The following is a 27,941-nucleotide window of genomic DNA, read 5'->3' as shown; positions in this document are numbered from 1 at the left end:
TTCCACGCCCTGATGGTCCTGAGCTGGCCCCCATGTGGCGGCACTGCTGCCTCAGAGGAATCCTTCCCTCCACGTCGCGTCCCTGACCAGGCAGCTGCAGCACTGTATGGCAGGCCACCAGCTGCTGCAGTTCAAGGGTTCCACATTGGCTTTGGTCATCATCACCTTAGAGTTGGAGAGGCTCATGCCCGACTGCTGTGCTCCTATATCTGATCTGCTAAAGAAAGCACAGGTAGACATCAACTTGGCCCTTCCAGCTGACGCGTTCTATGCTGAAAGGGGTACCCATGGCCCTTCTTGTTCCTTTGGGGGCCCCAGGAGATACACTTAGCAAGACATCTATGGCACGAGTCTGACTTCACGCCATGCTTTCTGTGTGGGCTCGTGCTCTGTGTTCCCCAGGATGGCAAACCTTGAACTCACAGGGAAGGGATTTTGGCGGTGAGGAACGAGAATACAGTCTGATGTCCAAGATCAGGAATGGGTGGAGGATTTGGGTGCTTAATATTGAGGATTATAACGTCCAGACTTTCCTTCTCTATGGATCTGTGGTGACAGGCACAGGGTGGGGGCCGTGTCAGCAGCTCTCAGGACAGATTAGGATGGAGTGGTAGATTATCTTTAGTTATTGAGGATGGAGATGAAGGTTCCTAGGATGGTAGTTAAAGCTATGAAGTAGGGTAGCTGTACCATGCTCAAAAGTGCCTCATGTGATCGTCCTGGCGCTTGACTACTCCTTCCTGTGTCTGAGATGACTGTTTTGAGGTTACCGCTCTGCTGACGTACCTGTCAGTGCTGAGCAGTACGGTGGCTTCGAGGTGCTTGTGAAGCCACGCCTGAGAAGACTGCGGTTACCCTCATGTGCCAATTCTGTTTCACCTGCCAGCCAGCCTCTCTGCCACCACCCTGAGACCCCCAGGACCTGTGGGAACTCACCATGCTTGGACACCTATGAATTCTTTGGCTTTAAGAGTCTCATAATGAGACCGGGAGAAGCTGGAGAACCACTGGAGAAGCTCCTCAGTCCTCAGAAGAAAGTTATATCACGACCAGAAGAGGTAAGGTGGCCAGAAGTTGTGACCCTGCCTTCCCTGTCTGTCCCCTGGAACCAGCAAGCCAGGGAGAAGGCTGCACTCTGACTTTTTCCTTCCTCAGCAAGGACTGGTTCTGTCCCTCAAAGTTGGAGTGAGAGCTAGTATGAGCCCTCCTCCGCCTGAAGGATGGGGCTGCTCCTCCGGCTTTTTTTGTTTTCTCACTATGTGGTCAGGGCTGGCTCAGCACTCACTGAGATCCCCAGTGCTAGGATTAAAGGCGGGAGCCACCGTGCCTGGCTCCCTCACAGACCAATCCTTGCTGTCTACCTGCCCGGCTTGGCCAGGTCCCTCCAGCTTCTTAGTCTTGTCCCAAACACAAAAGTAGCAGCACTTCAGTCCCAGCTACCCTGCTCCCTCTAAAAGGTGGGATGTCTCTGGCCCCGAGTGTCCCCATGTGGTGGTGATTTACACCTTCTCCTAAGGTCCACATCAGACAGCAGCACATCTCCTCCATGGACTCAGACGCCCCACTTCCTTCCTGCAGAGGACTTCATGCTAAGGATGCTTCTGTGACACACATGGAGGGGATGCGGAGTCCCGTGCTGCTGAGCCCAGCCTCTCCTGACTGCCATGCTGCCAGGAGACCTGCATGGATGGCAGGGAAGAAGCCAGCTGCCTCTCTGGAGCCATCCTACTGTCCATCCCATTCGCAGAGCTGTGGAGCCCAGCCGGCCAAGACGCCAGCTGGACCCGTGTCAGTCCCCAAACTGGGGACTTGAATGACTAGGCCATAAATTTAGAGGTGGTCCATGAAGCTTTGCCACTGTGAGTGGCTCTTTCATAAATGTGCTAAGCCATGGAATGGGGGTGGGAGTGGGTACAATGTGTTGCCAGATGCTCACTCTGTGGTCAGGGACCAGACAGGCCACATCATGAGGCCAGGGTACCTACCATTTTACCATTTCTTTGGTTTTGTTTATTGGAGCTTACACACACACACACACACACATTTATTTATTTGTGTATTGTGTGGTGATCAGAGGACAATTTGTGGGCGTTAATTCTCTCCTTCTACTACATGGGTCTCGGGGAATCAAACTCAAGCTCGCAGGCTTAGCAGCAAGCGCCTCTACCTGATGAGTCATTTCACCGGCCCCCTTTTTCTTTTCTTTTCCTTTTTCTTTGAGCCCAAATTGCAGCCCGGCTGACCTCAAAGCTAAAATCCTCCTGCTTCAGCCTTTGGAGTACTGGGATGGCAGGAGTACTGGGATGGCAGGAGTACTGGGATGGCAGGCACAGGGCAGCACGCCTGGCTGTTGGAGGGTTCTGTAAAAATGCACTCTGAATGGCTTTCAGTGCTGCTGGAGACCTACTTTCCATTCATGGAACTCTTGTGCGATCTCCTGCTAGAGTCGTAGATTCCTGGAACCCTGTCCTCTGGGTCCTGTCAATAAGCGTCCTCCAGGTAAGTCCTGGGAAGACCAGGAGAAAATGGGGATAAGGATAGGGAGCTGACAGTGGCCAGAAACCTGACATTCAGACATCTCCAGTTGCCTACAGCAGGCCGGCAAGGTAGACATGCGGACTGGCCTCTTGCTGTTCCATCCAGAGGCCGAGATGTTCCTGTAGACACTGTGGATGGGACGGGAGTTCACCTCAAGGGCTTATACCAGTGTGGGTATCCTGTGGCACTGGGTGTCTGCTGCATAGCACCTGGGCCTGTCAACCAGGTGGCTCTAGCTGTGAAATGTCCCCCAGGCTGATCTTATTCTCAAGCTTATACAGAAAAAAGGCAGCTCTAAGAGTCCCATACCAGAGTGAGGAGGTGGCCTGTGTGTCTGCAAATGAAGTAACTCTTCTTGGGCAGCGACCGCTTCCACTGCCAATGTACCACTGTGCATTGCTAAAAGACTGCATGGGGGCCTGGGGTCTGTTCTGCTTGCCTCTTTTAGTTTTTTACTGGCAACTCACCTCACCTCAACACACAAACGGGAATCCCTATGGTTGGTTAACATGAACACAATCCACCTTCCTTCTGTCCCCACCTGGAAGGGCCAGGGGCTAGTGAGGACTGAGGTCAGGGGACGTGGAGATGGCAGAAAGACCAGAGGCAGCTTGTTCTTTCCAACCACCAGTGCACCCTTCCTTCCAGCCACTCCCCCATCTCCCAAGGCTTCCCACCTCCACACACCGTCTCAGTCCCACGGCCCACACCATCACACTATATAACGATGACATTTCCACTCTTCCCCTGTGACCCTGATGGGATGGTAAGCTTTAGCTCAGGAATTCAGGATACAGATAACCAATATGCAAATCCCAGCTCTTCCAGCTGCTTGCTCTGCCGCCTTAGGCAATTATGAAACCTCTCTGGGACTTCCCCTGAAAATTGAGGACAGTAATAATATCTAATCATAGGATGATGAGGATTAGCGATGTTAGAGCACATCATTACAAGAGCTGAAAACACATAAGTGTTAGCTGTTCCAAGCCAAGCTTCCTTAATAAAGATGTAAACTCCTTGAGATCCGGGTATGCCCTGGACCTTATAACTCAGTCTTGGCCCCTATAACTCTTCAAGAGCCCCAGACTGTAGATTCTCTTTGATCCTGTGACTCCTTCAGCCCACAAGCCCTCACAGGTGCCTGCATCAAGATTCACTAGGAAATGAAATTCTTTCGGGAGACTGCCCCCCCACCCCCGCCCCTGCAAAGGTCACAGCGGAAGCAGGCTGTATTTTGCCACAGCTACAGGATATTAATATGCTCAAGACACTCCAATCAGAAAAAGCTACTGCCCAAAAATGACACTGTAAAAAGCTCAAAATAAATGCAAAATTTAATGAAAACAAATGAGTACAAAGTGGATGGGAAGGAACGGAAACAAGTTGACGACGGATGGAGCGGCAATGGTTAACAACTGAAGTGGTTTTAGAAACGCATGGTAACATAACAGACAAGCAAGCCGGCTTTCCTGGGCGCTTCCCCAGTAGGAGCCCCAAGCAAGGGGAGTCCACACGCGCGCGCACACACACACAGGAACATGTACGGGGTCAGTGTGCATTATCACAAGGCGCCTGTATTCAGGCCACCCAACATGAGGAAGAACACACACCCTGGTTGGCTTGAGATACACCTGCTTGGTGGCTGCTGAGTTGGGTTTCTTTGCTTAGTGCTGGGGAGAGAATTCAGTCCCCAATCATGCTAGGCAAGTTCTCTAGCAATGAGTCACATGCCCAGCATTTTTTTTGTTTTTAATTTTAAACGGGATCTTGTTAAGTGGCCCAGTTTGGCCTTGAACTTTTGATTCTCCTGCCTCAGCCTCCTGAGAGCCTAGGGATTTGGCATGATTATTAACAGGATCTTTTCTCTCTCAAAAGTCCAGCTTGAACCATAACTTTCACGGTGATTCTACCACAACACAGAATGACTAAAGGAAAACATAACAGCAAATGTCAACATGATCCTATGACAGTCCCCATGGAGCCGACAAATGAGGAGTCGATCCCAGCTGGACATGAGGGTCACGTCCCCCAAAGGCAAGCTTCGGGTTTTTCTTGCACACCAAGGATTAATGTAACCTCAGCTAAAGATAATGGAACTCCACACAGCAGGGGAAAAGTTTGCCATGGCTGACAGGATCCATGGGGGGGTGGGCAACTTGGACTCTAGAAAATGCAAGTCAGGTCTCCCCAGGGATGCTGGCAAGCTTTGGGCCAAAAGGTGGGCACTGACCACAGCAGCCTTCCAGTCGTGGCTGGTGAGCTGCAGTTGACAGCGGGGGAATTTGCTGGCTCCAGAGTCCCCGGCATGGACCGTGAGCCTGCAGCCCTATCTTGGACAACCCGCTGGCTCATCCTAGTCTCTAAACATATTGGCTAGGAGAGGCTGCTCTGAAGGTCAGGCTTGGACCGAAGTGAATACACCTCCAGATACACAGTTTCCCTAAGAGGAGCCCCTGGCCTGCAGTTCACCTCTGCCTCAGACACCAAAGTCCAACATCAGTTCTGCCATGACCAGAGGCGGACTAGGGGCGGAGCCACAAGGCTTCCAAGGTCTGAACCTAATTTTATATTCTTCTGCTTAAAGCAGTCTTTGTAAATAGTTCAAGAGTCCAGCCTTGCAGCCAGGATCCACCCTGGTTATGGAGGATTTTTCCTCAGAGCATCAACATGTACTATTCTCCTACTGTGTGGAGCCTCTCACAGGTACAGGCGGCCTTTGGGGAGCTGTGCCTCAGTGGACTCACAACAACCTTCCCCTCCAGCTCACTCTGAATGAACCATCATCTCAGAAGGACAGGAAGAAGCCAGAAGCCAGACTGGTCCTGGCCGAAGAGAAGCAGGCCTGGCCGAAAGGGGGAAACGGTGATGGGAGGGAGCTGGGGCATAAAAACTGAACGCAGCATGAATCAGTGTGGTCTCCTCAGGTTCTCAGTGAGCGGGCCCTGGGTGATCAGCTCCTCGGGATGAAGCTTCTGGGGAGCCCGGTGCCAGCCGGTGCTGCACCAACACTAAGGACATTCGTTTTTACCCCACTTTCACCCCTGAGGCTTGCAGACCACCAGGAGCAGAGCAGAATGGATTCTGTCAGGACTTTGCTTGTTTTTACTCTGTTTTTGAGATAGGGTCTCATGTAGCCCAAGCTGGCCTCTACCTCGACCTCACTCGGTTATGAGGCCAGCTCTGCCCCATCACACCTGACAGCCACTTTCTTAAAAGTGTCCACCTGGAAACTACAGCCAGAGGGGAAGCTTAGCCGCTAGGCTTTGGTTTTTCCTTTCTCTCTCTCTTCCCCCCCACCTCAAATTGTCCTAATACTTCAGACCCCTTTATTTCCTTACCCCATGACTTGGCCAGGAAAGAAGTAACAATGACCTTGACATGACGGCCTTCTCCCCACTGAGCACGCTGGTTGGGAGCAGGCGGCTTATTTGGAGTCAGACACTTAACACATATGCACTTGGTCCCTGTCACAGGTAGCACCTCTAGGTCAGAGACAAGGGCTTTGGGCTGCTGTTCCATTTACATTCACAGTAAAAACGCCGGGCGTGGTCTTGTTCGGGGTCCACTTCAGTCCGTAAAGAAGTCCCAAACACTGCCAGAATAGGAACTTTATTTCCCACCTCTCCCTGTGTATCATAGGAGTGTTTTCTGCGTAAGAAGGTTTAGAGCTCTTTTTAGTTTAAAAAAAAAAAAATCAGGGAATCTGTGTTACTTATGAAAATAATGGGAAAAATAGATATTATTTTTCTTTATACTGGTGCCAAAATAAAAATTTAGAAAATGTTTCAAAGTTATTGAAATTAAGCTCTAGGTTAGAAAAATTAAAATGAAGGGGAAACAGGCGAATTCTGCAGCGAGTATATACCAGACCACAGGCCACGCCTAGGGCACCACATGAGTCGCCGCCGCCGGCTTGACGATGAACAGTTAGGCCTAGCATCCCTGGCTGGGGCCATCACTAGAGCGGCACGTAACTGCTCCGTCAAGGAATAGTGACACTGTAAATGGAAGACCAGCCACCAGCTCTGGAAAAAATAAACCTCGTCAGTTTGGGATTCCAGCATTCATGGCTTTGACACGTTTGCATAGAGAGGGGCGCCGGCCAGGCCCGGGCAGCCTGGGGCCAGCGGGTAAGGACAAGGCAAGGTTGTAAACACTGGAGTCTGTACCGGCTCCCAGTCCATCCTCACACCATGTTATGGGAGAAGGGTCACAAGGTGTAACTCAAGCAACTTAACACATGAAAGTCTAAAGTCCGCTCTCGACATGTAAGTCTGTGCGTGCTTTAACTGAAAAATAAAAATAAAACAAACAAAACAAAAACAGACACATTAAAAGATACGCAGACCAAATCAAACAGAAGCAAAGACAGCAAGGTGGGCACTGGGAGAGGACAGTCAGTTTGGCATTTGTGATGAGCCAAGCAGGGCGCTCGCTTCAGTTTGTGGCGTCCCGGGCTGAGGGTCAAAATCTGATTGGGAAGTAATTTCGCAAAAATTGATTACAATTTAAAGAATGAGTACAAACCAACCAAAGCCATTTAACTAAATGGCCACGACATCATCCACTCCCAAATGCACGCCTGGTCCACCCTATCCCACTGGACCCCTGAACCCCAATTCTAGCTCCACAGGGACAGAGTGCTCTCTCCCAGGGCCAAACTGACTGAAGCTCTCTGGTGTAACCCACCCAACAGAAAGGGCTGGCCTTCCAGATCCAGACCTGGGCAACAACATTCCAGGAGACCAGACAGCTGGGACAGGCCTCTACTGAGAGCTGGGTCTATCTCTGCAGTGGGGGTTCCACCCTCAACTGCCCTGCAGTCTCTTCCCCCCGCCCCTACCTTTTTTTTTTTTAGACAGGATCCTTGCTATGTAGCCCAGGCTAGTCTAACAACTCATTACATAGCCCAGGTTGATCTCAAAGTTAAGAGCAACCCCCCTGCGTTTGCCTCCCCAGTGCTGGGGACACAGGCATGTGCTACCATACCTGGCTGGCGCTGGGGCTTCTCCCAGTTTCTTATTTGGGGCCACTGTCTACCAACCTCTGCTTTCACAAGATTGCCTGGGCCACATTAGCAGGGAGCAGGGCAGAGTCACTTTGAGTATCCAGACTCTGTCCCCTGTCCCTCTCACAAGGAGGCCCATTTCTGAGCTGCCAGCTTAAAGCTCACACTGGCTGTACCTCAACCTCCACACTCACCAAACCAAGGGCTGGGCTTGGGACCAGGACTGAATAGGCAGCTGGGGTGGGCTGTCAGGCCTCAGGATAAGGAAGACTACAAAAAGGGGGACACCCGTCCCAAAGCAGAGAGCAAGCCTTGGGAACCACAATATCCATCTATTCCTACATGCTTTGTCTGTGCCCCAGAGACGCACTTAAAAGTTTGAGGCAGGAGTGTGTGTGTGTGTGTGTGTGTGTGTGTGTGTGTGTGTGTGTGCTTGTGCATCAGTGAATGCCAAGGGGTGAGGCAGGACACTGGCGAGTTCATGCACCAAGATGTATCTATCCCAGGGCCACAGCTAACAACCCACTGTGTGGGTCTGACCACTAGACTCTACTGCCCCCAAGAATGGCAGCATTGGGTATATGTATCCTTCAACAATACAATGGAAAACAGCAGCCCAGGAATGAGGCTGAGGGGGAGGGGGTGGTGGAAAGAAAACAATGAGAACAAATGTAAGCCAAGGGCCAGGGAAACACAGCCTCTTTACCACTTCAGCAGCGAAGAGGCCCCAGATGCCGAGGTGGACGGGAACACCACGGAATGACGGGGCCCGAGTCTCCCAATGAAGTAGAGTGGGAAACTGAGAACCCTGGAGACAGGGTATCAGACTCCAGATAAGATCTCGGGAAAGGACTATGGAGAACACGAATATGGCTGGGGATGTAGACCAATGGTAGAGAACCTATCTAGCATGTGCAAGGCCCTGGGTTCAAATCCCTAGAACCACAAAAATAATAAATAGTTGTTTTTGTTTGTTTGTTTTTAAGAAGGCAAAGAAAAGAAGGAGGCAGCAGAGGCAGGGGGTGGGCCAAGCAAAGAAAACGCTAAGGAAACACGGCTAGGAACTCTTCTGTGCCCCTTACGTTGGCACACCTGGGAAGAGCCTCCTTGCCATCTGTCACTCCCTACTCTACAGGAACTGCTCCAACCCCTACGAGAGGAGCAGCCCCGCAGCCCTGCAGGAAGGGTCCATGCTTCCAGCCCTGCAGGAAGGAAGTAGCTGTGAGGAGATGACAGTGATGGGCAGTGCTGACTGGCCTGCCCGTACGGGTCCCTGCTGCTAGGTGTCACCAGCTACCAGGATTCCACACCCCAGCCCCAGAGGCCTAGGGGACATATGCCACAGCTGCTCAAGCAGAAGCACAGGCTCTTTTGGAATCTGGCAGGAAACGAGGACAGTCCCACATCTGTCCCTCTCCTGGACTGGCAGACTTGTCCCAGTCTCCTGTGGTTACACCTGCTTGGCTGTTCCTTGCTACTGGCTGCCCACGTGACCCAGCTCCTTCACTCCCTCAGAAGTGAAGAGGCCCCAGCTGCTGAGGATGCTGTGGGAGGATGAGGGAGGAGAGAGGTCAAAGGGGGGCCGGATGGAGAGTAAACAGCTACAAGAGAGAGATCTAGGTGGTGGGACATGGAGAAGACTAGGGCAGGAGCAGGATGGAGGTCCAAGGAACCGGTAGAGAGCAAAGGAGGAGGTCAGCTGGAGGCTGAGCACGGGTGAGCGGTGACCCAGAGGGACTGAGAAGTGGAGAGAGAGAGAGAGAGAGCAGGAGTGACTGAGCCCAGGAGGAAGGAGACAGCCCAGGGAGGGAGATGCCACTTACTTCTTCTTGTCCTTGTCTTTCCGCAGGGGCTGCTGTGAGGTGGCATGCAAGGCCTGGGACTGCAGGGCCTCCATGGCCGCCTTCCTGCAGTTGAAGGCATTGGTCTCCTCCTCCAGCTCCCGGCGCTTTTCCTCCACCTTGCGCTTCTCCTCCTGGTGGATTCGCTTCAGGTGCTCAAACTTCTCATGGAGCTGGGCAGGAGAGAAGGGAGGCACCTGGGTACGGGCAGAGTAGGTCCCCCCCTCCACATCAGCCAGCCTGCCCTCACGTCCTCTCCACAGCCCCCTAGGCCTGACACACACCTCCCGTTCCTTCTCCTTCAACTCGAGCTCTGTCTCCTTCACTTTGTTGACGAACATCTGTCTCATCTCTTCCTCCTTCCTCTGTAGCTCGCTCAGGAACTCCTTCCTCTTGGCCTCGTATGTCTCTTGGAGGCTGCGGAGACCCAAAGGAGAGGCCAAAGGTAGAACCGAGGCAGTCAAGGCAATGGAGTCGGGGAGATGCTGGGCAGGGGCAAGAGGACCCGGGGCTCCACCAGCCTCTGCCTTCGGGCTTATGAGGCCTAAGAGAGCGAGCGCTGGCGGGACAGGAGTGGCTGAGGCAGCGCCGGCTGTCACCTGAAGGGCTGGCTGTCACCATCACTGTCCTGGAAGCCCATCTCCTCCAGCTTGCAGCGTCGGTAGAGCTCGTAGTGCCGACTGTGGGTCTGCTCCCGAAGGTCCTCCATGTTCACCCGGATCAGCATCTCCCGCAGCTTCACGAAGTCACAGTGGTTCTCGTTCTCCACTGAAAGCAGGGGCGTGAGGGGCATGAGACGGGCACGCAGAAGGGGGGTGGGGGGCGGACAGACAGCAGGGCAGGGGCTGGGTGCCTGGGTGGCTCCGAAACACCACGAGGCAGGTGTGCAGATCAGCAGGGGGAACGTAAGACAATGGTCGGGGGCCCTAGGGCCTCCACAGAGCGAAACAAACATGCAGATGGTTGGGGTACAGCAGGACAGTGGTTGGACGCCTTCGTGGCTCCACGGCACGAGGCAGGCATGGAGACGGGCATCGAGACGGGCAGAGGGACAGCAGGAGAGTGGCCAGGTGCCTCGGGAGCCCACAGAGTGAGGCGGCCATGAAGATGGGCAGAGGGACAGCAGGACAGTGGTTGGGGCCTCAGCTGGCAGGACAAGAGCAGACTGAGCTGAGGCCCCAGCTGGGCATGGACTCGCCCCACACTCACCCTGCACCACTCCCCAAGGGTACTGCCGTGCTCGGACCAGCTTGTTGCCCACCTTCACCTCCTCTGTGCTGCCCACCACAGCAAAAGGCAGGTGTGCCTGGAAAGGGGCCCAGGTATACATGTGAGCACTTGCTGGAAGGAGGAGAGAGACTCTCACCACCCCTGCACCCTAGGGAGGGGCTACCAGCCTTTTACAAGGCTCTGGGCTTGAGGCTCACTTCCCATCTCTCTCAGAGAAATGTTCTAGACTCCTGGTTTTCCTGTCTGTGGGGTGTCCTTCTCAGGGCCAGCAGAGCGCTCTGACAGGACCAGTGACCCTGGCCATGCAAGTACTCACTCCTTCAGTCATCATATTCCCACCCAGAGTCTAGAACCTGTGACACTCAGATCTAGGGGATCCTTAGTGCAAACTCAATACCCAAATCCTCTAGTCTGGTGCCCACAGAAATCAGGCCTGGGAGGCAGGGAACGCCTACCCGCCCTGTGATGGAGACCCGAAGGATAACATTCTGGGAAGCTGAGTCCCCAGGGACTGTGTCTCAGATTGGTGTCTCCAAGCCCTCTGGCTCTGGAGCCCTGAGGCCTCTGACCAACACTCACATTCATGACCGCATTGATCTCTGCAACAGCCTCGTCGTCGGTGGGAAACTGGTAGATCTGGACTCCATTGCTGACCAGCTCGCCCATGATCTTGATCTTGAATTTGTGGAGCTCGCTCTTGGAGATGGTGTCAGCCTTGGCAATGATGGGAATTATGTTCACCTGTGAAGGTCAGCGGAGGGAGCAGCAGGTTGGTTGACAATTTTGAGTAACGGTCACTGGCCATGGACAAGCACTAAGAGCAGGAAACCAGGAAGACAGTGGCTCCAGTGAGCAGCTGCAGTCCAAAGCCAGCCACCTGTGGCCACTGTGATATCCGGAACCCTAACAACTGGCTGTAAAGCTTCTCAGGGCCCCGGCTCCCCAACATAACTATCCAGCCCCTAGTTTCATCACCATGGCATATTCAACTCGGACCAGAATGCTCTGCAGGTCCTCACTGGCCCGGGGTCTGACAGAAACAGTAGTGGTAGCCAAGCCACCCACTAAGCAGGTGAGATGACCAGGAGCAACTCGCCAGGCCAAGGTTACCATTTTTCATGGGGACAATTAGCTCGTGAAATGGAAAGACAGTCACAAGGACTGAGAGGTAACTATGGGGGGCATGTGTCCTCCAGGACCCCCAACCCTTCCCGACATCCCATGAAACTGCCCTCATTCACAATTCAATTCTGAGTCATTCTCCTCTCCTAGTGAGCTCAGAAGAGAGCCAAGGGGAAGCCTTCAGACAGGAAAGAAGTGAAGGGAGGGACTAGAGATTAAGAGGCTGGGATGAAAGAGGACACTCTGGGCAGAGGGTCAGCAGGAGGGGTTCATCATTTTACCAGGAAAATAAATAAATAAATAAATAAATAAATAAATAAATAAATAAATAAATAAATAAATAAATAGGCAAGCAAGAGCAGAGGGTCAGCAGGAGGGGTTAGTCATTTTACAAGGAAAATAAATGAATGAATGAATGAATGAATGAATGAATAAACAAACAAACAAATAAATAAATAAATAAGCAAGGCTGCAAATGAGGAGGAAAGTTGCAACAGGGCTTGGAAAAGTTCAGTGAGGGCCACTGAAATAGCCAGAGAGGACCAAGCTGACCACAGGATAGCCCACTGCAGTCACCACACCTCCTTCCAGAGGCGGATGGCAGAGGTCGGGTGACAAGGAGGGGCATGTACCTTGCTATCTAGTTTCTTCATGGTCACCAGATCCAGGGACTTCAGGGAGTGCCCGGTGGGCGTGATGAAGTAGAGGCAAACGTGGATCCTCGTGTCATGGTAGTCAAAGAGGGAACGGCGGATCTTCAGCTCCTCCTGCAGATAGTTTTCAAACTGCGCGTCGATGTAGTCAACGATGGGCCTGTAACTACAGACAGGTTCATCACCTGGGAGGCAGCCTAGAGCCCGAGCCAGGCTATCCCCACTCTCTCCCCTCCCTGGGAACAGCTTTGCCCTATCTGGTGTAGGAGGCTGACCGACCCCTTCTTCTATGCCCTCCTAGAGGAAGAACTGGTCTGTCCAGGGCCCAAGACCTCAGTCCTTCTCCAGCAGCTGCCCTTCCTAGGTCACGTTAGGGTGTATGTGTGGGGCGGGTTGAAGCAGGAAGTGTTTGGGAAGTTTTAGGATGGAGGTCAACCAGTTCAGGGTGGACAAGGGTAGGTGGGGCCGCCCTTCCCGCCTCTTGCCTGTCATCCTTATTGATCTGATCCCCAAAGCCCACAGCATCTACGATGGTCAGTTTGAGATGCACGTTACTCTCTTGGAGGTCGTAGGTCTGAGGCCGCAGGCGTACACAGTCCTCGTGGTGACTGGCTTCCTCAGTCTCAAAGGTTGTGTTGAAGAGTGTGTTCATTAGTGTGGACTTGCCAATCCCAGTCTCCCCTGTGAGGGGGAACAGCAGGGAGAGAGGTGAATATCAAAGGCTAGAGCCAGGGCTGGTAGTAGCTAGAGGAGGTGGGGCTCGAAGACCCTCAGCTCCAGGAGAGGGAAGCAAGCCTCTCTCTCCACTCCTCACTCTCCCATCCTTGGTGGCCTCTGAAAAGTGTGGGGGCTTCGGCTGTTGCTCAGTTTTGGAGTACTTGCCTGGCATGTATAAGGCCCTGGGGTTCCATCTCAACACCAACCCCTATCCTGCCCGCCCCCACAAAAAGGTCTGTGAAATGGCTCAGCGGATAAAGGCACTGGCTGCCAAGCCTAGCAACCGGAGTTTAATCCCTGAGACCCACACGGTTGGAGGGAAGTGACTCCTTAGGCTGTCCGCTGTCATGTGCTCCCTCAAATAAAATGAACAATTTTTCTAAAAGAGGGGGCGGGGGGGGGGGGGGAGGAAAGGAAAAGAGAAAAAGAGAAGAAAGAAAACAATATTCACAAGGAAGAGTCATAAAGGAAGCCTTTGATGTAAGACATGGCTATGCAGGGCATGTGACCTTCCCCAGGGAGCAGGGAAAAGGCAGTACCAGGCTATGGATACCACTGGATGCTGGCTTCAAAGAGACCTAGTCACAAAACACAAGCCCGTTCTGAGCATCACCCTTCTCAGGCCAAGGTGGCCACGGGTCCACAGGAACAGGACCTGAAACCACCAGCAGCTGGTCCCTGTAGCCTGGGCAGCCTCAGCTTTGCATGGTCTCCTTCTCAAGGGATACCTACAGAGGACCCTGCACAGTCTTTGTGCCTCTGGGAGTCCTAGGCCTTGGACACATGGAGACTCCCTGGTCAGGTTGTGTTTGTTCCAAAGGGTACTAGAGATTTACCCTGTGACCCAGTGACAAAGCAGGGTCTCATTCACCCTTGTATCCTTGTCACATAGTAAGAAGGGGAGAATACTTTAAAGATTTATTCATTTATTATTTTTTTTTTTTGAGACAGGGTTTGTCTGTGTAGCTTTGGAGCCTGTCCTGGATCTCGCTCTGTAGACCAGGCTGGCCTTGAACTCACAGAGATCTGCCTGCCTCTACCTCCCAAATGCTGGGAGTAAAGGTGTGCGCCACCACCGACCGGCCAAGATTTATTTTTATTTATGCGTGTGCGTGTGTGCGTGTGCGTGTGCGTGTGTGTGTGTATGTGCAGGTACCTGTGGAAGCCAGAAAGAGGGTGTCAAGTTCCCTGGAACTTGAGCTACAAGTAGTGGTGAGCCACCTGACATGGGTGCTGGGAACAGATGTCCGGTCCTCTGGAAGAGCAGCAAGTGCTCCTAACCACTGGGCCATCTCTCCAGCCCTGTGAGGTTTTTGGTTTTTTTTTTTAAATAAATGAATGAACTTGTGACTGTGAATTTCTATGATAAACACCCACAGTTTAGGCAGCACTTTCATGGACCCACTTCCGCTTCCTCTGTGGCGACTCTGAGTCAGGCAGGTCCTGGCCCCAATCCTGTTCTTGATCCTGGCAGAGGCAAGACCAAAGCCTGCACCCAAGATCTCCCTCTGCTTGGGAACCCCCCACCCCAGCTTGACAGGCGGCCAACACAGACTTCCTAGAAGTCTCCCCCATCTTCTGCCCCGGCCAGGCCACCACTTACCCACACAGAGAATGTTGAAGCTGAAACCCTGGGTGACTGACTTGCTGACCAGCTGGTCAGGGAGGCTGTCAAACCCCACATGGCCGCCCAGGGACAGGCTCCGGGGCTCAGGCTCTGCATTCTGCCAAGAAAAGCACAGCAAGACAGTGAGCCCCCTGGGAAAAGAGGTGTCTGTGTGTCAGACCAGCCCTGACCCTGAGCCCCCTGGGAAAAGAGGTGTCTGTGTCAGACCAGCCCTGACCCTGAGCCCCCTGGAAAAAAGAGGTGTCTGTGTCAGACCAGCCCTGACCCTGAGCCCCCTGGAAAAAAGAGGTGTCTGTGTCAGACCAGCCCTGACCCTGAGCCCCCTGGGAAAAGAGATGTCTGTGTCAGACCAACCCTGACCCTGAGCCCCCTGGGAAAAGAGGTGTCTGTGTGTCAGACCAGCCCCTGGTGCCTGAGTTCTTAGCACCACTCAGGACACACCTTGCAGTCACCAGGGTTCCAACTCCATGCCACACTCCCACAGAGGGACCCTGAGTCCCCCCACTTTTGAGACAGGCTGGCCTTGAACTTGCTACCCCACTGCCTCGGTCTCCAAGGTGTTTAAGATGATGAGTATGTGCCACACAGCCAGCTCCCTAGATCTTTTCATTAAACAGGGTCTCATGCAGTCCATGATAACCTTGAATTTGCTACACAGCCAAGAATGACGTTCAGCTTCCAGCCTCTGATTCCACCGCCTGTGTGCTGATATTACAGGTGTGCACTCCGTGCCGGGTTTATGTGCTACTGGAGAGCCCAGGGCTTTATGCATCCTTAGGCAGGCACTCTGCCAACTGAGCTAGATCCCCAGCCTTCCTCTGGATCTTCAAAAGCCCAAGGCATGGGTTGGAGAGTGTATATTCCTACAGCCAGGTCTGAGGAAGGTGGAGATGCTGCCACTCCCTCACTGGCCCTTTCCCAGCCCCACTTTGAATCCATCAGATGGTCCTCCCTGTCAGGCTGGACTGGTGGTCCTCCACATCCACTTTCCACTACTCATGTATCAAACACAGAGTCCCTGCAGGGACCCGGCTACAAGAGCCAACATTCCTGAAGACGGATCCAAGACTAGGGCTCAGGGGAGGCGTCTGCTTCTTCCTCAGTGGTAGTCTCTGGAGACCTAAGGCTCTGGGGTCTCCAACCCTACCAGAGCCAGGACTGTTTAGAAAGAGGATTCTGGGAGAGCATGAGGAGACCTGACCTCAGCAGAAATGTGGGCATCAGGCTCCAGTGATCAGGGACCACTGGAGTTGGTCTGTAGCACTGTTAAGAGAAGCAATAAAGCCCAAAGAGAGAGTCAAGGCTGGACTCAACTTTGTGCAGACATTTTCTCTGGCTTGCCTGGGAGTGAGAGTAAGATGCCACCCCGAGGGCAGGTTGAGGCCCACATAGCTCCACGTTGGGCAGAACCATACCTCTTTCTCCCTCAGTGCCTATGCCCTAACCACCACCAGGGACAGGAAGGCACACAGGAGTCTCTCCTATCCACAGCTCCACAGTGGAGCTCTGGGTAGTCATGGCAACCCTCCCAACTCAGGGAGGCCGAGAGAGAACCAGCTCCAGAGTTATCCTCTGACCTCCACAGGTGTGGGTGTGCCGTGGTACATGCATCACATACACACACACACACACACACACACACACACACACACACACACGCACGGTGGGCAAAGGAGTTGGGGGTAGACAGGAGGCTTTGTGCCTTCTGCTACATAAGAGTCTCCTCAGCACCTAGACGTCAGCTCTCTGCAGCCAGTACATCTTGGCCTGTACATCTCTAGCCAGTGTGGCCTCTGGCACAAAAACCCAACCTGCCTTCGGATACTAACACCTGTCCCAGTCACGCCTAAGTACGTCCATAAGCAGCCTAGATCTTATGTGACTCTTCAGGTTTGCCCTAAACCTGTTTCTCCAAAGACTCTGGGTGGAGCCTATTTCTCACAGTGACCCTTCCTCCTACCGCTGTCCCCAGGGCTTCATGTCCCAATTCACACACTCACAGGTCCTCTTTTATTTTATTATTTTATTTTATTTGCATTGGCGTTTTGCTGCATGTATATAGACGGTGTGAGGGTGTCAGTTACAGACAACTGTGAGCTGCCATGTGGGTGCTGGGACTTGAACCCAGGTCCTCTGGAAGAGCAATCAGTGCTCTTAACCACTGAGCCATCTCTCCAGCCCCCTCACAAGTCCTCTTAAGGTTGCAAATGTAACCTGAGAAAGGGGCCACCAAGGAGCTTTCTTTCCCTGGTGCCCACATCAGAGATAATACATAGCGTCTTCCCACCCACCCCTTTGCCTGGCATTCAGGCCTTCCCCGCCAGGCTCAATTCCAGCCCCACTGGTTACTTCTAAATTCCTGTGTGTGTGTGTGTGTGTGTGTGTGTGTGTGTGTGTGTAGGGGTGTTGTTGTTTTGTTTTGTTTTGAGACAGGCCCAAGCTGGCTTTGAATTTGTTGTGCCAAGAATGACTCTGAACTCCTAATCCTCACGCCTCTATCTCCCCAGTATTGGAATCACAGGCATTTACTGCCATACCTAGTTTGATGCAGTGCTGGAGATCAAACCCAGGGCTTTGTGCATGCTTGGTGAGCAGACTACCAACACAGGCATGCCGACATTCCCCCTTCTTTCACACTATTTAATTAATTTGTGTATTGAGTGGGGTAGGGGTGGGGCTCACACACGCTCCTGTATGGGTAGAGCTTGTCAGTTCTCTCCTTCCGTCACGCGGATTCCAATTCCGGGGGTTGAATTTGGGTGGTCGGCCTTGGCAGCAAGCACCTTTACCCACTGAGCCATCTCTCAGCCCCTAAGTCTCCCTTTTAGCTCAGCAGCTTCCCTGAACTCCGGAGCTCCCAGGGCTCTCTGCCTTTTCGCTGGCACCTGACCTTGCTGGCCCCTACACAGCACGTCAGGCCTTCCCAGACAGTGGTCCTGTTTCCTGGCACCAATCCTGAACTTTTTTTTTTTTTTTTTTTTTTTCCGTTTTCTGAGACAAGGTGTCCTGGAACTCACTCTGTAGACCAGGCTGGCCTCAAACTCACAGATCCACCTGCCTCTGTCTCCCGAGTGCTGGGAGTAAAGGTGTGCACCGCCACCACCGCCCGGCAGTCCTTAACAGTTATGTATTGTGATCCTCCACCTCTTCTCCCCACTTCAGAAAGCTCTCCATGGGCTGGGGAAGCCATGTTCTCTATGCTTCCCACCCTTGCATGCCATGACGCTACGGCTCAGTTTCAAGTTCACAAACAGCATCTTCAAATGCTGCCACACTGGAGGTGCCACCTGCCCACCTTACACAGGACTTCATTATTCAGTCTTCCTTCCTGCTTGCGGCAGGCTGAGGATCAAATGCAGGACAGAACAGGCTGGAGCTTATTTTTAGGTGAAACTGAAAATCTCCAAAATTGAAGGCGTGCTGTGCTTGCGGAGAAGGCTGCGTATTTATTCACGCTCTCCTTCCAAGGGTGACACAATCAGGATGCAATCCAACATCCTGTAGTCTGCCGCCAAAACTGACCAAGTCAGCTGCGTCTGGAAACCCCCCCCCCCACACACACACACACACACACACACTCCACAGCAGAACACTTGCAAAAAAAAAAAAAAAAAAAAGAAGAAGAAGAAAGGGAGAAAAACCAGGCAGGCCTATGCCTCACTCCCCAAACTTTCTGACAATTCTGGGCTCCAGGGGCTAAAATGAGCGCTGAGGAACTCACAAGCCCACCTCCCCAGGCTTAGCAGCCCTGCCTCTTCTTCCCTCACACAATGTGCCTCTCTCTGTGGAAGTGTGTGGAGGACGAGAGGTCATCACCCCCAAGTTATTGCCCAGGCTGCACTGCGTCTACCCAGGAACATCAGGGACCAGAGTGGACGTCCTTCTCTGGTGCACCCACACACAGAATAATGGCTACGGCCCTGATAGAAGACAGTGTCCTTCCCTGTCCTCAGGAGACTGATGTGACCTTCTGGCTTTACTGAGGGATGACGCTCGCTAATGCCAGCCTTCCTGATCACACATTTGGCATCAATAACTCGTGACCTACTTACTGCAAAGTGTCACCCTCCCCTCAGATGTTCGATGGCCTGAGCAGTCACAGCAGAGGAAGAACTAGGAACACCCCAGGTGTCCCCAACATGATGCAGTGGCCAGGACTCAGACACAACATCAGGTCTCCCACTGGGTAACAACCCTGCCCTCTGGTGGTAGCCAATCAGCATGATGCCAAAGCAAGTGGCCCAGGGGGGAGCCTTTGTGACTACCCTGTGATCATCTGTGGAGCTAGCCTAAGACTAAAGCCCTCTCACAAAGGGCAGCAGGGCCAAGGAAACGGCAGAGCAGTTAGGGAGCTCCTGTCTGCCCTACCTCTGGTCCCTTCTCTACACGTCTGGCATAAATCCCTGGCTGGGCAGGACCTTAGCACTGTGACTGCTAGTCTCCACAGAACAATGCATGCACAGGACAGAGGCAAGGAAGGCCAGGGAGGCCAGGAAGGCCAGGCGTCTGAGTTTGCAGCCTCAGAGAGGAACAGAGCTCACAAGACGACACCAGTCATCTGTTAAGAACTACCTTGTGGAAAGCTGGGCAACAGAGGCAGGTGGATCTCTGTGAGTTCGAGGCCAGCCTGGTCTACAGAGGGGATTCCAGGACAGCCAGGGCTACACAGAAAAACTCTGTCTTGAAAAACCAAAAAAAGAACTACCTTGTGGGACTGAAGAGATGGCTCAGAGGTTAAGAGCCCAGGGTGCTCTTCCAAAGGTCCTGAGTGCAATTCCCAGCAACCACATGGTGGCCCACAACCATCAATAATGAGATCTGGTGCCCTCTTCTGGCAAGCAGGTGTATATAATAAATAAATCTAAATAAATATATAAATCTTAAAAAAAAAATCACCTTGTGTGAACTAAACCAAAAGAGCTAGAGTCTCTCACTTAGTTTTTCCCACCCTGTATGGTAATAACCAGGGCCTAGCCCCGCAGGAATGGAGAGCAGAACAAGCCCTTAGCCAAAGCACTCTGCTCTGTTGCCTTCCAATATGCTTAGAAGACTCCCAATCTATCACAGTCAGCCATCGCTGGACACATCTGCTCTGCGGCAGGCACTGGGACAGCCAGCAGTGAGAAAGGGAGGCCACCACATCCTTGACCCCAGGCTCATTCTAAACTCAAATGCCACCAGAGCTCAGCAAGGCACCGTAAATGGACAAAGGATCGATACAGCAATGCTGATCAATAACGGTATGTATGCTCTGTATCATAAATGCTGATCTGTAACTGTAACACGTCTGAGTTCTAAACTATACAGTGTCCATCTCACTTACTCCCCACGGCAGCCCCGTGAGGACTACGGTGCACTGTGAGACAGGCTCATTTACAAGAGGCCACGCTGCTCAGGATCTGAATGGAGACAATATGACCAGGAAACTGACACCTTCTGACAGCAGCTGACATGGTCACCTGTAGAATCCTTCCAGGAAGAGGTGGAAAACGGCAGAGTTCATTCTCAGACATGGCCCAGGGTGGCCAAAGGTCTGCAATTCCACACAACTGTGGGAATGCAGGTCTACTGTTTAGAAATCTGATTCCCCCCTCCCCTTAAGAGATCCAAGCAGGGCATAGCAACACATATGTGCAATCCCAACCTTAGGGAAGCTAAGGCAGGAGGATCAGGAGTTCAAAGCCAGTCTGAACTACATAGAGAGACCCTGTCTCGAAGCAAAAATACAAAACATAGTCAATGGTGGCATGTGCCAGGGGCAAATGCTGAGGAGGCTATGGCAGGAGGATCATGACTTCAAGACCAGTCTGAACTACCTAGGGCTAGGGATGTACCTCTGTGGTAAAGCGCTTGCCTAACCATCCATAAGGCCCCGATTTCTATCTTTAGTACCTCCCCCAAACAAAACAAAGTGAAAAGGAAACAAAAGATGTATAACAAGACAAGAGAATCAGGAATTCAAGGCCATCCTCAGGGACTCAGCAAGCTTAAGGACAGCCTGGGCTACATGTTATCCTGTCTCAAAAAGAAAGAATGAAAAGGGAAAAAAACAAAAACAAAAAAAGAAAAGAGGAGGAAAATACTGGGCCAAACATGGTGTTTTGGCATTTCAGAGAACGGATCTAGACCAAAGCCATTACTGAGCAAGCTAGTCCTGCAGAATGATCTGGGGAGATGGCGTCCACTCCATTCTGGGGGCACGGAGGCCGTGGGAGACTGTTCCATGAGGATGAGCCTTTAGACTGGCAGGCCCTAGACAGGCACAGATCTTGCTGACTCGGGCCCTTTTCCTACCCAGCAACCTAGGATGCTCACAAGGGGCTCTAAACATCTTCAAAGACCCCCCTGGGCAGAGAGAGAGAGTTGGCAGCTTGGAGATCTGCACACAATGAGAAACTCCGTAGGCCAGGATCCCCTTTTTAATCACTAACAAGCTCCTGGATCCTGAGCCAAGGCCCAACTTCTACATCATACTTTCTTTGGCACATCTGAGAAAACAACCAAACTAAGAAGTGCAATCCTGCATGCCCGGCCATCCAGAACAAAGCAGAGGACCTTGTTTATTATACAGCCCAGTGGGCAACTGGGACATCCCTCTCCTGGTTCAGAACTGCTCTGTCTGAACCCTCAGGATCTGCCCTAATGGACAGACACGAAGAACTGCCCATTTTACCAGGAGCTGGGGTGGCATCTAGGGAGAAATCAGGTCTCGGAGTTTGCCACCACACAAAAGCAGACTATACTCAAGAGACTGGAAATCATCAGCTCAAGTATCCACACTAACAAGACAGGTAAAGTTGAGGATGAATAAAAAAAACCAAACAGGGAGGGGGGCGGATAACTGGTTAAGAGCACTGGCTGCTCTTCCAAAGAACCAAGGTTCAATTCTCAGCACCTACATGGTAGCTCACAACTGTCTATAACTCTGGTTCCAGGGGATCTGGTACCTTCACACAGACATACATGTAGGCAAAACACCAACGAACATAAAATAAAATAAAAAATAAAAAAAAAAAAGAACCCTAAATCGAGTTGGTTGTTGGGAGGGAATCAAAGAAATGTGGTTCCTGAATCCTGGATCAAGAACAAGCTCCCTGATGCCAGATCTTCCACAGACTTCTCTAGTGCCTTGGTCTCTGAACACATCTGTTCCCTGGCTCTTGTTCCTAGCATCCGCCGGCCTCCTAGGCTATCTTAGGGCTTAAAATTCAGAAGGATTTTTGCCTTTTCATTCATCTCAAGGCGTCCTTGGGTACACCCTGCCGGTTAGACAGGAAGCCCACTCCCCAGGAGAACACTAGCCCTGGCTGGGTTAGAAGGCCCTGAGCAGGACCCAGGAATCACTGTACCACGGAGCCTTCTCCACCCATGTTCCTGGCACATAGTAGCTTCAGCTACTCCCAAGCAGCCTAGGCCATAAAAATAGCCAGAGCAGAGGCCTCTGGCCAGAACTGTGGTGTTAAGCACAACTCTCCTTGAGCCCAAGAGGAATCCTAGGAATTTTCCCAGGCTTAGGGTCTGGTCCCAGGATTCCAAGCAAGCTTCTAAACCCAGGTCAGAGGTTACGAGAAATAACTAAAAGGTTGTATGCAGGAAGGCAAAGATGGAGAAGGTGTCATCCTGGACCAAAGGAGAACAGAAGCAAGACACACCTGTCCTCAATCCAGAGGACACCTGGGCAGCAGAGTGTCTCTCTTCTACGGCAGCAACAGAAACCTGGGCGGAAGACTCAACCCCAGATCAACCTTCATAGTGCCACCATGGTGGCCCAAGGGTTAACAATGGGGAGCTGGCTACTGGGCCACCAGTCACTCTCACTAGGCCAGTCATTCCCCACCCTCCTGTAGGAAGACCAGGAACTTGGTAGCCCAACTACCCTCCTGTTCTCCCTAGGCCGCGGTACTCGGTCATCTGTTTCTCTGTCCAAGATACGTTCTCCCTCTTCCCACAGCCAGGCTGCAGCTCATCAACTAAGGACAGTTCTATCCATAGTTCCACCAAAATCAGGTCTCCAGGAAACCAAAAGCACAGTTTCTGGGCCCGTGCCTGTCCCCACCACCCACAAGGCCTGGGACATAGACACATTCTTCGGCTCTGATGTGCTGCGGGGAGGAAGAGGAAATGTTCCATCCTGCCGCTGCACATACGGGGCGCTCTGCTGCAGGAGGCACAGCAAGCAGCTCCAGTTCTGTGCCTGGCTAGGACTCAGCAGCCATCGCTGTCTGCCAGTGGGGAAAGCCACAAGTGGTCCAACCTCATTCAGAGGAGAAGGCTGCATTTCCTCATAAACGAAACACCAGCCCTGGAAGGGGGGATGTGGGTTCCAAAATGTCCCTCCCTGCCTTATTTACCACCACAGGATGGAGAACGGTGCTGGCAAGGCCCAGAGAGTGGATCTGGCACCAGCATGGCCAGAGGTGGCTGTGTAGGCACAGCCATGCATCTCTGCTGCCCATCCACCTCCGCAGCAGGCAGAGGGGCAGCTCTGTCCCTGGGGAGAGAATCCTGGGTCCAGCCCCCGCTGAAGCCCAGGTGTGGGGTGGCCCACACCCAGAAGGCCCCACAGAGAACAGCCGTATGGCATCATCAGAGATGGACTCTTACTTCTCTTCCTCTGGTTCTGTCCCTCTAACTCGGCTCTGTGATAAAAAGCCTACTATGTACCTGGAAGCTACCAGTGCTAAGAATACTCAACTCACCCCAAGGCAAACAGGGCAACTGTAGCTATTGCCAAGAAGCTCCCTGCCCTGTCCTCTGCTGCCTCTTCCCAGCTGGGCTTCCCGACGTGAGCCCTGAGAGTGTACAGGACTCCTACAGAAGCTAATGAAGAACATCCCAGCCCCCAAAGGGGGCACTCTGAGTCTGGAAGACATCCCGTTCCCCAAGCAGATGTGTCTCCCTCCTGCCTAACCAGCTCCACATCTGGCTGTCCACAAAGCTAGTGCATTGTAAAAATGTGGCTGGAAGTCCCAAGACCCTACGGGCAGCACAGAAGCAGGAAGCTGGAGGCCCTGAGAGACACCTGGAGGCCAGCCGTCCTTGCTCTGCTCTGTCATCCTGCAGCTGGGCCATGGCCCCAAGGAAGCTGGGTTTCAGCCAGAAAGCCTTCTGGGACAGTTACTGTCCCAAACACGCACCACTACCTAGTTCATCCTAGGGCTCAAACGTCCATCACCTCAAGGGGCCATCAGATGGAAGCTAGCATCTGGGTACTGGGCCCATCTTTGACTGACCAGCAACCAAAATCTGCTTCCTCACCCAATCTCGTCCTGCTGACATCAAAAAGACATCAAAACATCCATTGCCCCCAACCCTCCACCCCCACCCTCCACAGCTTTTGGACCGGCCCTGAGTTCCCCAACTCCACCTAGCCTCCCTCCTCTTTGGCACTGTGGTCAGTCTGCTCTTGCTACCCTCTCTCTCCCTGCCCCAAGCAGTCTCTAGTCAAATGCTCCCTTGGGTCATCAACACCTTCTCACCAGACTCATAGCTCTGATCCATCCCATAAGGTTGGTTCCCTAGTATGGTAGGGAGGGAAGGAAGGAAGGATAGGGCAACCCCACCTCCTAGGGAAAGGTGTAGAATTGTGGCTTTGCCTGTGGCATTCACATGTGACCCCTCAATGCTAGCCACTGGGAGCTACACTGGTATCTTCTGCTCAACTATCATTTCTGCCCAGAAAGGCTTGGCGTGGCTACTGGTCATTTTCACAGGATACCGAGATCCCGGAGACAGGAGCCCTGAGCTACACTTGGGTGAGAAGGCTGCCTCCCACATCCCTAGCTTTAGGACAAAATAGGCACTCCTTGGATAACATGCTTGTTGGGGAAGTGTCAAGATTACAGGGGTGACAACGGATGTAACAGATGGTGCCGAGGATAAAGCGGAGATGGGGGGTAAGTGACTGGCTGGGAAGAATGCCAAGGATGAGGCAGCCTCCTCACGTTTCTTCCCTCTCCCCCGCACATCTTTACTTTGCCTGGGACCTACTGGGTCCCTCACCTAGGAGTCTGAACCTCCTCCATTAGATGCAAACAGGAAACTCACAGGAGTGGGTCAGGGTAGAAGGGGAGTGAGCCTCAGAGTCAGAGACCAAGAAGCAAGAGAGGGACCCCAAGAGTGTGGCAGGAGTCTGACTGCCCAAGGAGAGCACGAGATGACAGAATCTGCTGAGGCTGCCCCCACAAACCTACACAACAGCCATCAACCTAAGCCCCTGACCTGACTAAGGCAGGACCCACTTAGAGGTCAAAGATGTGGGGCCAGCAAGATGGCTGTGGGTGAGGGTACCCGCCGTGACATCTGACAGCCTGAATTCCATCCCCAGTCCCCTTATGGTAAAAGAGACTCTGAAAGCTGTCCTCCACCCTCCACGTGTACACCACCACACACGCATACCCACATACATACCTACACACACAAACATAACAAGTAAAATATAATAAAGATAGGCCTAGGGTGTGTGCAGCATGCTGGGAAGAGTGGATCGAGATACCAACACACCTCCATCTCAAAGTACATCACTGTGTGTTCATTTTCTCTTCCAGGCACACTGCAGATTGAACCCAGGGCTTCCTACACAAGTTAAGTAGGCTCTTCACCCCTGAGCTATAGCCCAAACCCTTCTGTGTGGCCTTGTAGGCTCCGGACTAAGAGAGTTTTCAGGTCCTCCAGAGCTGCTCTGACCTTGCACGAGCCAGAGGGGCAGTGGATATCTGCCCCAGTACCACTAAACCTTGCGGCTGGTGAAATATCCAAGCATGTCTCCAATAAGCCAAAGACTACAGTGAGCCTTCAAAAAAAAAAATCTTCAAGGCATCAGTATGGTTATGCACAAGATAAGGTAGGAAATTACCTTCCCAGGATGATAAGGAAGGGAGGAAAGAGACCAGACTCCTAAACTCCGGCCAAACTCCACCCAGTATCTCCACCCAAATTCAATCCCATCCAAGTCCTCCCAGGAGGCTAATGGCCCAGAGTGCAGAGGGCAGGGAAGGCATCCATCCCTGGAGCATAACCATCATACTAAGCAAGGTCCCAGAATTCCAGCATTACAGCTGCACTGAGTCTGTGCTTTGGCTCACTATGGGGATCATGTGAAGACTTCCCACAGAAATGATCCAAAAGCAAACAGAGCAAGGCCCTCCCAAGCCACAGCTGTACGGTGTAGACACTCGGCGGACCCTCCGAGGCTCACCTCTGGCCACATAGCGATGCAAAGGAGGTGCAGCCAGGCAAACACATCCCCTGCTGCCCTCTCCCACACGGTATTTCCCATGTACCTGACACTACTCAGGTACCTCGCCTGCATTCCTTCCCAGAATCCGCACAACTCCATGAGGGAGACCATATTTTCTCTGGCTGTACAGAGGAGAACGCCGAGGGGTAAAGAGCTTGCCAGAGGTCCCACAACCAACAAGTAGCATTTCAAGGAATCCTCTCAGGCCACTGATTCCAGTTGCTCTACACATACTCCCATCTGTGCAAGATCAACTGTTAGACGAACCTCTGACCTCCAAACAAACCCAGACAGAACCTTCCGGTCAGCAAGGGGCAGAGAATGCAGCACACACACACACACACACACACACACACACACATCTTTTGGTCTCCATCAACTGGGCAGGTTTATAAGGACTCGGCTGTTTTCCTGAAGTACATAAATTCCACTTTACAGCCACAGGAGTGAAGTGGATCTCGGCTTGGCCAAGCCTCTGCAGATTCCCCATGTCGGCAAACTTACTTAACAGACACACAGCCCCCCTCCCCAAGGGGCACAGAACACACCAGCCAACACATTATGAAACCAAGAGCTCCTGTTTTATTATGCTTATTCCCAAAGACCAACAAATGTATTTTCAGATTAAAGAAGAAATTTGCATATATAAATTCGGATGGCAGTATTTATAGCATAATTACATAAGTCCTGGCTCCCTTATTTAGCCCCAGAACCAATTCGTTATCGGTCACACATTCAGTATTCTCCCTCCCTCCAACAGCCCTGGGCCCTCCTCCTCCACCTCCTCCCTCCCTTCCCCTCCTCCCCTTCCAGCCGACCAGGGCCTCACATGCTGGCATGAGGACACAGCTTCCTTCACTGTCACAGCCTAGCCTCCCAGACACACCCAAATCCAGCCTTAGACACCAAGAGCGTGCAGACAACCCCCAAAAGGCCTCCCTCCGCGTGCCATGGCCTGGTTCAAGTCCACAGACACCCCTGTTAGGACCATCAAGGGACGTCAGCCCAGAGGAAGGCAGACCCTGACTGGGGCCCAAACAAACACTCAATGGTTGGGATCTGGAATCACTTCAGCTCCTGAGAATGGCTGCCGCAGACCCAGAGCCTATCACTGGGGCCCTGGACCTGTCTGGAGTTGCACCCAGGATCCAGGCTCCTGGGGGAAGGCAGTGAAGGAGATGGACAGCAGGCCCGGATTCTTCAGGACCAAAGTCTGCAACTCCCCTGAGCTCTTTTCGGAGCATGTGTGTGTGTGTGTGTGTGTGTGTGTGTGTGTGTGTGTGTGTGTGTGTGTTAAGGGGTTGGGGGGGGAAATCCCTGAACCCTTGGGGCTCCATCCTCACTCTTTGCACCCAGCTAACAACACCTGCGCGGCTAAGTCAAGTCCCCAGGGGTGCAGGAACACCCTGGGGAAGGAGAGTCGGGGGCGTCCGGGATCCTCCCCTTTAGACACGAGTCTGTCTTCACACCTGCCCCGAGCCGCCCAAGTCTTGGCTTCTTCCCGCGAAAAGGAGCTTACGTCGCGCGAAGCCCGACACGCCGAGACCCCCTCCTGGGGTTGGCTCCGGGGGTCCCCGGGTTCGAGGCCCCGCCGCGCGGTGCTGACAGCCCGCCTCGCGCCCCCCTCCCGCGCCCCCGCGCGCCGCGGGCCTCACCGAGATGCGTTCCAGGTCGGTGGCCGCCATGGCGAGCTGCGCACCGGGCGGGCCGGCTGCGGGGAGCGCCGGGGCCGCGGCGGGGACGAGCCGGCTGCGGGACGCGCTCCGCCCGAGCGGCTGCGGCTGAATGGATCCAATATGGCCACTTCCTGGAAACTCCCCTTGGCGGCGGCGGCGGCGGCGGCGGCGGCGGCGGGAGAAGCCGCGGAGCGGGCCCCGCCCCCGCCCGCGGGACCGGCCTCCCTACCCAGCTCAGCCCCAGCGCAGCACGCTCCCCCGGGCTGGGACCGACCGGGGGTCTCCGCGGC

At 53.0% G+C, this 27,941-nt stretch overlaps 1 protein-coding gene across 4 annotated transcripts; it reads right to left on the bottom strand.

The window, feature by feature from the left end:
- Septin8 (septin 8) lies at positions 1-27,695 on the bottom strand. Of its 4 annotated transcripts, none has more exons than XM_059270542.1 (10): positions 27,631-27,695; positions 14,713-14,833; positions 12,878-13,073; positions 12,372-12,552; positions 11,197-11,358; positions 10,597-10,693; positions 9,987-10,155; positions 9,672-9,804; positions 9,370-9,560; positions 1-217 (listed from the first exon to the last, which is right to left on the bottom strand). In XM_059270542.1, exons 1-10 carry the CDS (start codon positions 27,658-27,660, stop codon positions 52-54), a joined length of 1,446 nt encoding a protein of 481 aa, XP_059126525.1. In that variant the 5' UTR covers positions 27,661-27,695; the 3' UTR covers positions 1-51. The 4 variants fall into 4 exon arrangements, with proteins under 4 accessions (XP_059126525.1, XP_059126526.1, XP_059126528.1 ...); XM_059270543.1 differs by lacking the exon at positions 1-217 and adding an exon at positions 5,720-7,009 and having other exon boundaries at positions 12,372-12,558; XM_059270545.1 differs by lacking the exon at positions 1-217 and adding an exon at positions 5,720-6,827 and having other exon boundaries at positions 12,372-12,558.
- Between the last annotated feature and the right edge of the window lie 246 nt (positions 27,696-27,941).

The sequence above is a fragment of the Peromyscus eremicus genome, chromosome 8a (genome assembly GCF_949786415.1).
Source record: "Peromyscus eremicus chromosome 8a, PerEre_H2_v1, whole genome shotgun sequence".
Classification (NCBI taxonomy): domain Eukaryota; kingdom Metazoa; phylum Chordata; class Mammalia; order Rodentia; family Cricetidae; genus Peromyscus; species Peromyscus eremicus.
The sequence above is the reverse complement of the archived record's forward strand: the minus strand, read 5'-3'. Positions and strand labels throughout refer to the sequence as shown.